The sequence below is a fragment of the Aptenodytes forsteri genome, unplaced genomic scaffold (assembly GCF_000699145.1).
Source record: "Aptenodytes forsteri isolate BGI_AS27 unplaced genomic scaffold, ASM69914v1 Scaffold100, whole genome shotgun sequence".
Classification (NCBI taxonomy): Eukaryota; Metazoa; Chordata; class Aves; order Sphenisciformes; family Spheniscidae; genus Aptenodytes; species Aptenodytes forsteri.
The window spans coordinates 3,041,565-3,053,154 of NW_008796216.1; the positions used below are offsets into that span (position 1 = coordinate 3,041,565).

Consider the following 11,590-nt stretch of genomic DNA (forward strand, 5'->3'; position numbering starts at 1 on the left):
CAGGAACGCCCTCCTCCGGCTCGGGGAATGGGGGGGCTGGGGCTCCCTCTCGCTCCCTGCGCTTTTGCTTTTCGCGGGTTTGGCCGCGGTTTTTTGCCGCTTCAGGAAGGGTCCCCCGTCGCGATCCTCCGCTCCGGAGCCCTTCGCCTCGGTGGCTTGTTGTGATAATGTTCCATTTTTGGAATGTAACATAGTATCTTTATTTTATTCCAATTATTCTGATCTCTTAAAATCACTTTATTTTATATGCATTCATTCTCATATATGTGAATCAAATACTGACTCTCTTTCCAATGTGCATGAGCACATCCAAATAAATAACCTATTCTCTTAAGGCTGCTGAAACAGCACAAAAGTTTGCTTCTAGCTTTGTTAGCTACTCATTCAGCAACCTTAAGTAGTTCCTGTAATGCACAGAAATCTTAGATCTCTGATCTGCAACTCTGGTAGCACATTCATCTAACTCATCATTCATTAGAGTGCATGTGGCTTTTGTTACCTTGTTAATATTTATAGAAGATTTTGGGATTTTTCTCATAAAAGGATGTTGTAGGTGAAAGTGTTCTCTTTTAATTTTTTTAGCTTTATGTTTTTTCGCCTTTTCAAAATTGTCCTATATAATTTGGGTTGTAACTTAAGTGTAATTATGATCATTTAAATGCCAGTGTGACTAACTGTTTGAGTAATGAATTAAGGGTATACATTCAATAATTTAATTTACATGGTATAATGGGGCTTAATTAACATTGGTATATTGATATAATGCTTTATAACACTCTGAGGATGTGCACGTATTGAGTAATTAATCCTCTCAACGTGCAGGTTAGTGAGGTTAGTATGGTTTTGTTTATTCTGCAGGGAGGTAGAGTAAGGAAAGAGAGAAGTACGGGGTGAAAGAATTTGTCCATGAAACGTGGTTTCTGAAATGATACCTGAATTACATGTGAGCTTTTGAGACCACCAATTCTTTGATGAACACATCTACCTTTTGTGCTCTGTTCATGACATATTTCAGCTTTCTGCACTTATTTGTTCTGCTCTAAAGTAAATTAAACAATTTTAATTTGTACTACTTCAATGAAAGGAATAGCATGCCAATAATAACTTACAAATGAGATCGAGAACAAAAACAGTTCAATTTTCCTCCTCCCCAATACACACTTTCGCTTTTCCTAGGTGGAGCAGTATCATCTTTAAACTGATAACTAGTTAAGACAATTTCTACCAAATAACTAATGGTTACAAATGGTAGTAATTTTCTGCAGTAAAAAAGAAAATAAGTATGTGCATTCATTTCAGCCCAATGTCACTGCTTAGTCACTGTTTCCTTCAAATTTTGTTTCTATTAACAAAGATTGACTTACTTTATTTGGTAAAAACTGGAGTAATTTGAAAATAAGCAGAAAATCAAACTTTTAAAATACAATTTAGACTTTAATTTACTGTCAGAGAACAGTTAATTATTAGATTCTTTTAAATTGCTATTCTATCAACTAAAAGGAAAATGTACATTAAGTACCTTCTTTATTCAGAGTTTTGGGAGAAACAGCAAGATTTATAGGATATTTTGTTTGAAAATAGATCTGTAAAGAACTTCACTGAAGGACTGTTAAACCAAGAACTGAGTTTGAAATTAACTTTGAAAGTGATGATGTCTGTTATAAACTGAAATGTTTTGTGAAAGTACATTCCCTAGCCTAATTTTGCCTTATTTGTATAAGGAATACTGTTTTTAAAATAATAATAAAAGCAATTATTTAATTACAATTGTTTAACAAGTATTTATTACTTCGTTCTGCAGATTTTAACTGTAACATTTTTCCTTCTTTCTTTTGGCAGTATTACCTAGTCATACTTGTGGCAATCCAGGAGAAATACCTAAAGGAGTACTTCATGGAACAAGATTCAACATTGGAGATAAAATCCGATATAGCTGTATCTCTGGTTACATCCTAGAAGGCCATGCCATGTTGACATGTATTGTGAGTCCTGGAAATGGTGCATCATGGGATTTTCCAGTTCCTTTTTGCAGAGGTAAAAATAAAGACATGAAATATCTTTAAAATATTAAGACAATAATAAAACAGCAGATTAAATAAACTTATTTTGAAGGTTTTTTTTTTTACTTTCTAAATGTAAATATACTAATGTACTGTCTAAATATCTACACAATTTAAAACTGTAATCACAGTTCAGAAGCAATGACTCTCCAGACTTTACATTCAGAGGTAGCTGTTATCTACTGATCTTTTTTTCCTTCTCATTTACATGGGGGATAGCTATAGCAATTTGATGGCAGGACCTAGCAAATGCTTTTGCAAGTTTCTGCATTTGGAAACTTTCCGTCAGGAAGGAGAAGCTTGAAATCTTCAACCATATAATCTCTGAAGGGGACCGCTGGTGGTCCAATCCCTTTGAGTCCAACTCCTGCTTCAAAGTATGGATAACTTCAAAGTTAGGTCAGGCTGCTCAGGGCTTTGCCCAGTTGAAATTTTAATATCTCCATAGAAGGAGATTCTAAAGCCTCTCTGGAAACCTGTTGTAGTGCCTAGCTGCCCTCATTCTCATGTCCAATTTGAATTATCTTTTTACAGATTATGTCCATTTTCTCTTCTCTTGTTGTGGACCTATGAAAAGATTCTGCCTCCATCTTTCCTAAACTAAACAGTGCAGTTAGATTTTCTCATAGCCTCCTCTTGTCCAGGCTGAAAAATCCATTTCCCTCATTCTTTAGTCTCATACATCATGTTCTTCAGCATCTTAACCATCTTAGTGGCCCTTCTCTGGACTTGTTCTAGTCTGTCAATGTCAGTGTCTCTTTTGTACTGGGGGACCCTAGGGTGGACACAGCATTCCAGATGGGGCCTCCTGAGTGTCAAGTAGATGAACTCTCTTTAACTCTCTTTCTTTAGCTGTTGGCTATGTTCTTGCTTGTGCAGCCCAATATGAGGTAAGCCTTCAATGCTGCAAAAGTGCATCACTGACTCAGCTTGTGTTTCACCAGGACCTCATGTCATTTTGTCACAGCTGCCACCTAGCAAATATTTTTTTCATGGGATGATCCTGTTCCAGGTACAGGAATTTGCATTTCTGTTTTGGAATTTCATGAGATTCCTGTCGTTCTTCCAGCTTGTCAAAGCCTGTCTGAATGGCAGTCCTGCCCTTCAGGGTGCCATCTGCAAACCTTGTAAGGGTGTATTCAATCCCATACTACAGACTCATGGTGAAGATATTATATAAATTGAGCCCAGTTTCAATCCCTGGGGAATGCTGCAAGTAACTGACCACTAGCTTGACTTTAAACAACTGGCCTCTGCTGTCTGAGCCTGATGATCCAGACAATTTTTCACTCACATAATAGTCCGCCCATACAGTCCATATGCCCTCAATTTGACTACAAGGATATAGTGGGGAAATGTGTTGTGAAAACTTTGTTACTGTCAAGCTAAATCCTTTCACCAAAGAAAGCAGTCAGGTAGCCAAGGATGATATGCATTGGCAAAAGCTGGCTGTTCCTGTTCACCTTTTTGTCCTTTGTGTGCTTGGGAACGTTTTTTATAAACACTTTCACCATAATTTTCTGGAGGTCTGAGGTGAACTTGACAGATATACAGTTGCTAGTATCCTTGCTTTTTTTGCAAATGAGCAATGAAAAATTATCTTTTTTCCAGTCATTGGGAATCACCTTTGTCACAACCTTTCAAAGACGATACAGAGCAGCCTCACAGTGTGGCACACCAAGAACCCTTAGGTGCACACTGTTAAGTACCATGAACTTGCACATATCCTGTTTACTTCTATAGTTCCTTGTATTGTTTCTCCTGTGCTGTGACTACTACTTTTCTTCCCAAAGCTTCTCCATTTTATTGAGAATTGGGAGGCCTGAGGGCAGCTTTTGCTAATGAAGAGATAAGCAAAAGGGACACAGAGTGCCTCAGCCTTTTCTGTGTCTTCATCACAAGGTCACTTACCCCACTGAGCAGCAGGCCACCATGTCCTTCATTTTCCTTTTGTTGTTGATATACCTACAGAATCTTTTCTAGAATGACTACTTTTCACATTCCTCACCAGTTTCATTCCATCTGAGCTTTGTCCTTCCTCCTTCTATCCATGCATTCCTGAGCAACACTTCTATATTCCTTTCAAGTAGCTTGTCCCTGCTTTCACATTTTGTACACTGGTGGGTTTTTTTTTTTGCATTTCAGTTAAAACACCTTAGTCAGGAATTTCCTGCTCAGCCGCAGCAGCCTCCTGCTATGTCTACTCATTTATGTACATAAATAGATGCATCATTCTTGGGCTTTGAGGAAGCTGCCCTTGAAGTCAAACAAGCTCTCCTGGGCCTTTTAGTCCTTTAAGACATAAGCCCATGAAAGCTTGTTTACCACTTCACAAATAAATTCAAATCTGCTCTGCTGAAGTCCAAGAAGTTTATTCTACTACTTGCCTTCCTCACTTCCCTCAGGATCTTCAGCTCATGGTTATTGTAACCACAGCTGCTGTTGAATATCACTTACTTGAATGGTTCTTTGTTCCTACACCTAGTTGGCATGTCCAGTGCCTGCATTAAAAAAATTCTTCCCAGTGAACTCAGAAATCTAGTGGATTGCTTGCCCTCTGCTATCCTACCACCACACAGATGTTGGGATGGTTAAAGTCTCACATGGGAACCAGAGCCTGTGGTTGGGAAAATTCTGTTGTTTAAAGGTTTTGACCACTTCTTGATCAGATGGTCTGTAGCAGATGTTCACCATAATGACCTCCCTCTTGGCTTCTCCTTCTCATTCTAGCCTGCAGGAACTCAACGAGCTTGTTGCCTGTTGTGCAGCAGGGCTCTGTTCATTCAAGACCCTCCTTTGTGTAGGGTGCAGCCTCTCCTTTTCTTCATGCTTTTCCTAAGAGCCTGTGTCTATCCATTGCAGCTCTCCGGTCAGGTGAGCTGTCCCACTAAGTCTCTGTAATCTCAATGACACCACAGTTCTGTGACTGTACATGCACTTCCAGTTTGTCCAGTTTGCTTCCCATGCAGCACATTTTTGTGCACAGGCACTTCAATTGGGCTTCCAGTCATGTTGCTTTCTGAAGGGGAGGGAGAGAAACATTCATTGCCCTATCCCATGTGTTCTTCCCTGGGCCTGTTCTCCCACTTACCTGTAGGTTTTGGCCTGCATCCCTGACAAACTTAGTTTAGAGCTCTTCCCACTAGGTCAGCGAACCTGTTGCCCCATTCAGCCAGGCAGATCCCATGTCTCCCCTGCTGCCCTGGTTCCTTGAAGAGGATCCTGTGGTCAAAGAAGTCAAAGCCCTGTTGCCTAGCACCAGCTGCTTAGTCAAGTGTTGTTCTGCAGGAATCTGATGCTCCTGCCGGAGCTTTTCTCCTTGCATTAAGGAGAACTCTTCTGGTCTCCTGTGCTTTTCACCCTAATCCCAAGCCCTGTGGACACCCTTTACTGCTCAAATTTTCCCTTGGCAGTATTACTGGTACCCATGTGGTTGAGCAACAAAGGGTAGTCATTTTCTTCTGTAATAATTTGTAAAAGTTTCTTGTGACTGAAGGGTCTTATAATGTAATTCTTTACAGCAAAGAAATATTTTATAAATTTCTGTGCTCCAAAATAAATACAAGAATCATAGAATCACAGAATGGTTTGGGTTGGAAGGGACCTTTAAAGGTCATCTAGTTCCAACCCCCCTGCAATGAGCAGGGACACCTTCCACTAGACCACAACTTCTCTGGGCAACCTTTTTCCAGTGCCTCACCACCCTTCACTATGATAGTGAAGAATTTCTTCCTTATATCTAGTCTAAATCTACCCTCTTTCAGTTTAAAGCCATTACCCCTTGTCCTATCCTAAAGCCATTACATGCCCTTGTAAAAAGTCCCTCTCCAGCTTTCTATTAGGCCCCCTTCAGGTACTGGAAGGCTGCTATAAGGTCTCCCCGGAGCCTTCTCTTCTCCAGGCTGAACAACTCCAACTCTCTGAGCCTGTTTTCATAGGAGAGGTGCTCCAGCCCTCTGATCATCTTTGTGGCCCTCCTCTGGACTCGCTCCAACATGTCCATGTCCTTCTTATGTTGGGGGCCCCAGAGCTGAGCTGAACGCAGCTCTGAGTTAATAATCAAAAAAACAACGGAGATTAGGGTCATGTCTGTTGTTTGTATCTGATTTCAATCAGTCCGCAATGAAGATTTCTTTTACCAGTGCTTTGAAAACAGGAAGAAAGCAAAAATTTTCTAACCTTTCAGTTGTCTGATCTTAGATGGGTTTTTTTGTCCTTCTAATAAGAGGTAGTAAACAGTTTTCAGAAAAATATGCATGTCATAAGTTAATGGTGTTGTCAGTGTCTACTAAATGTTTGTTCCAGTTCTGCAGATACTGCCTGTTTTGGTGGTGTTCGCTGCATATAAATATCTCTAACAGGACTGAAATTTTGTTCATAAATTGTAACTGTGAATTTAACCTATTAATAAAAATGCAAGCGGGGTCCTAAACCCCGTGTAGAATTTACATGGAATCCAAAGTTTTCTGTGTATCTTCTGTCAAGAAATGAGAACCATAACAGAAAAGTTATTTCACAGTTAATGATTTATGTGAACTGAGCCATTGCATTAGTGGCCTTTTAGAGTTCATGTGGAATGTGGATTTGATGAGGGAGTTTAGACATTCCTTATTTTATTTCATTTTATCAGTCTGGAACATATGCCATGAGGTAGCCCTTTCCATTCACTATGTCTTCAAGCAAGAAATGTTCCCCTGTTGTTTCTCTAAGAACCTTGGTCTTTTCCGTGAAAGCACCTTTTTTTACAGTTTTGTTTCCAGATGGTATTCTTCTTTCTTGCCATCGTAAACTAATTTAATGGCATCCATGCAAGATAATATAGCAGAGTTAAATAAAGCTACGCGGTTTATATACTAAAAAATCATAACCACCTTGCTCTCTGTGGTATGTTTCCCTAGCTTTGTTGATGCTGGCAAATTACTATTTTCTGCAATTTTGTTGCTTAATATTTTGTTGCTTAATATTTTCAGAAGCATTAAGAAGCTGGTGTCCAGCAATTTAGACATTGTCTAATTGTACAAATGCTGTTTCTGCTAGAAAAATTCAGAGTGAATTACTAAGCTTCCAGGAGGATGTAGACAGCATTGACTCTTATCTGCCGTTTTGTTTCTCTGGCTGCTACTCAGTTTCAGAAGTTGTCTCTTTAAAGTATAATCATGTGGAGGGTGGTGGAGCTGAACTGTACCGCAGATTCATTGATGGCTTAGAACGAACTCTGAACAGAAATCAAAGGTGCAGTCAATGGAATTTTTAGAAAGTTTAGTTAATTTGACTGTCAAGATATTTGCTTTATCTTTTTTTTCTGTTTTCTTCCAATAAACTATGATTTTTTGTGTGTGTGAAAATATGGCAACTTTCAAACTGAAAAAGATAGAAAACAGTCCCCCCTAAATAGAAAACGGAACCCAAAGAAGGGGTCAAAGGCAAATTCTGAAAAGATGAAGTAATTATTAAAACTTAGTCCTGTTTTTCCATATGGTAAGTAAGAGTAACCATGGACTTTTCTGCTATTAGAAGTTGACCAAGAAGTTTACCATGAGTTTCTGAAAAAAATCGTATAGGTGGCTTACAAAAATTGACAGGGAGAATCAATGGCCCACCTAAATTCTGTTATTCTGCTTTTTGTCCTGAGAATTAAAAAGGTCTTTGTTGTCTCAATCTTGGCTGCTATATAATAATGTCACCCAAAACATTTGCCTTCTTTATCTTGAGGTTGAAATACTGTGCAGTACAAGTCTGAAACATTTTGAAAGTTAATTTCATTCCCTGCAGTAACTCCATTAATAGCTGATTTATGATATGTGACTACTTCTAAACGAACTTTGTATAATTAGGTTCTCAATTCTCAGTAATTTTGAGAATCCCTAGTTGATTGTAGTTGCACGAGTCTAGATTTTTATGAAGCTAACATCAGGAATACAAATTGGATTAGTGATATTACAATGGTAAGCTTTTTCTCACAATGAAAATAGCTGTGAGGGAAAGAACATGTAATATCATTAAAAAGACACCCAATTATTGGAGGGAAAATAAAGAATAAATAAAGAAGACAAACCAGTAAAAGAGATCATATGTCAGAAAGGTCCAAAAGGATCAAGTAATAAGTAATCAGGTTCCAGATTTAAGAAATATTATTGGAGAAATACTTTGGTGAAGAATATATAATCAAGAAGGTATTCTTAGAATAGATAAAGGGAAAAAGGAAGAAGAGTTTATGATTCAGCATAGTGTAAGATAAACTAAATACAGAGATTCAGAGCTGATTTTTTTAAAACATCTAGCAAAGAGAAATTGGCATTTTTGGTGTTATCCATACTTTCTGAGGTAGCAAGTAATTCTCTGATGTAATTTCTTCTCAGCCTCTGAGGTTCAGACTAATATGATTTTACAAGTTTAAGGAGGGAAAAAAGATGTCCTGATCCCATCATTTATCCATGTTTATAAAAAAAAAAAAAAAGAAAAAATAAAGGGAAAGAAAAAGAAAATTTCCCAACAATTCTGCTTATTGATGTAGCATTACACGATAAAGTGAGAATATTTTCCCAAATCTAATTTTTAGAGTGACATGGCAGATTCCTGCCTGACTAATTTTGTTCACTTTCAGAATAATCTGAATTGGTGCAGTGTTTACACTGAGATGAAATTTGAATGAAACTCATTGTGACTAGTCAAATAAGAAGTCAGACAAGTGTTTCAGGAAAAGCAGATAGGATATACTGTATAATTTCTTAGTGCAGGACTGACTAGATCACACCCAGTGGAGATATGGACACAGCTACGAGTATTCTTTCTTATATATGTATGTGTGTGTATGTGTCTATAAGTGCATATATATTTACATATACACATATTTATGTTTATTTATTCTTGTTCTAACATGTATCAGTACGTATGGAGGGACCCAATAAAAAAATGAAAAGATGCCAGGTCAAAGCTGGATCTGTGAATAAGGCACCTGGAACACAGGAACATGAAGTGAAAAATGAGATGAACAGTACAATGAAAACACAGTGAAGGTACCCAGAATGATACACTAAAGTCAAAGAATGAAAAAGAGGACTTCAGTCTGACCATTAGGAACATGAGCAAAGTTAACATCAGAGAAAGATACGATTTACTAAAAATGAAAAACAAACCTCAGGGGCAGTCATAAGAAGATGAAGGATTTCATAACTGCATGGAGACTTCTGGGAATAACTGGATTAACTTTCCTAATTATTAAAAAAAAAAAAAAAAAAAAAAGTAAAATCTGCAACAGTCATTAATTTGCCCTCAAAGAATTCAGCCTTTTCTCTTTTTGCTTCAAAATTAGTGCTTTACTATTAATTTGTTGTAGACTGTTATTTTAAGGGATCATTATCAATGTTAAAATAAAAAATATATTCTCAAGTGAAAGTTAATCATATCACTGGAAAACAGCTTAGGATACTTAATTGAAAAAGAAGAGAGTCTTTACAAGATATCCAGAAGACTGATTTTTTATTTCTGTGGGAGAGAGTATGAGATTAGACTGTTGATTAATTTTTAAACTTCTTCATCTAGCTATCCTCTCTTAAGACCAAGTTTTTGCATGAAAAAGGTGGCAGAGTTGGGGTTTTGATTTTAAGTTTGCTCAAGCACGTACTATCAGTTAATAATGGAACTTTTCTGTCAGGTTGGCAAATAGTTTGTCCACCACTATTTCTGTCTTATTCAAAATTTATAACTTTGTTGACTAATAGATCAGATTTCCTTTCCAGAGTGGATGGAGGGGGAATAGGTCTTTGTAATATAACAAACTGATATGATAGAATAAATAAGAATTGTAAAAGGCTACTAAATTAAGCACAATGTTTACAAACAAAAAACAGAACAATCTCAAGCCCCAGGAAGTACAAGACTACCCCACTGAGTCCAGTATTGTCAGGGCCAATAACTACAGGACAACCCTACTGGGGTCTGCTTACATCGAGCTCACTGAAACGTCAAACCTAAAATGTTCAGAGTAGTGCTACAGCTGCAATGGGTGCACACAGGTGCCTAAAGTTGCACAATTTCTGCATTTCTATTTTGTACATACTATTAACTTGAAGTGAGAAATCTGACATTTTAATATACGTAAAATAGACACTATTTACCTAAACGACAATAATTTCTGAAATTTTAACAAAATAAATCCCATTCTACTTGGAGAGCAATCCAAATAATTTTTAAGTGTCCTTTGAAAACCCTGGAGAGAGAAAGAAAATTCGTCTTAGATGCATGGTCTAATGAGTGTTTAATTTATGTGAAGTTGATCAACAGCAAGAGAGAAATTGAGAAAGGGAGGCAAACTGATTAGAGCACTTATCTGGGATGCAGTACATCTGGATTCAAGTGTTGATAGAAAAAAAACCCTTCTGACAAGTTTCTATTTTTCAAAACACAGAAAAGAAGCACAGGTGTTGGCTTTTACCTATTCAAACTAAAGTCTATAAAAAACTAAAATATTAAAGAAGATTAGCAAGTAGAGGTGAATATTTTGATGGCCAAAGAGCTGGCTGCCAGTTGGAACTAGATCAATGAGTTGTCTGATGATTGTGTAGTGCTACACCATTGTAACATTTAGCGATGTTTTTGGTCTTTATGAATCTGGCAGTTTAGCAGCTTGACAGTTGACACTAACATACTAAAATTTATTTTTAAACTTGGCATTGATATACTATGGCTTGTTTTTAGGTTTTTATCAGTAAGACATTTTAAAATGGTAATTTTAAAGCCTTATTTCAAAAAGTCATTTAACTAATTCCTTATATTAACCGTTTCCAAAATATCCAAAGCATATATCTGTGAAAGTAGTCATTCATGATTATTTCATAGATGTGTTTTCTGCACTGAAGAATTTTATTAAACGAGGTACAATTATCTACTTTTTCACAAATGAACTACAGAAAAATTCCATTTAATAAAGAATTGAACAAATCATAGAATCATAGAATATCTCAAGTTGGAAGAGACCCATAAGGGTCATCGAGTCCAACTCCCTGCTCTTCGCAGGACTACCTACAACTAAACCATATGACTAAGAGCGTCATCCAGACGCTCCTTGAACTCTGATAGGCTTGGTGCTGTGACCATTTGGGAAGCCTGTTCCAGTGACCAACCACCCTCTCAGTGAAGAACCTTCTCCTAATGTCCAGTCTGAACTTCCCCTGACACAGCTTCATTCCATTTCCTCATGTCCTGTTGCAAGTCACCAGTGAGAGATCAGCACCTCCTCCTCTGCTGCCCATCTTGAGGAAGTTGTAGACTGTGATGAGGTCACCCCTCAGCCTTCTCTTCTCCAAGCTGAACAAACCAAGTGACCTCAGCCGCTCCTCATACGTCTTGCCCTCGAGACTTTTCACCATCCTGGTCACTCTCTTCTGGACACACTCTAATAGTTTGATGTCCTTCTTATGTTGAGCAGGCCAAAACTGCACACAGTACTTGAGGTGGGGCTGCACCAGTGCAGTGTAGAGTGGGACAATCACCTCCCTCAACCAGCTAGCTATGCTGTGCTTGATGCACCC

The 11,590-nt window shown here is 37.8% G+C and overlaps 1 protein-coding gene across 1 annotated transcript in view; it reads left to right on the forward strand.

The window, feature by feature from the left end:
• Positions 1 to 11,590, forward strand: part of CSMD1 (CUB and Sushi multiple domains 1) — a 1,345,565-nt gene that overhangs the window by 623,586 nt on the left and 710,389 nt on the right. Inside the window, 1 exon segment of the mRNA XM_019474454.1 lies at positions 1,840 to 2,034. Coding sequence (XP_019329999.1) covers positions 1,840 to 2,034 — 195 coding nt within the window.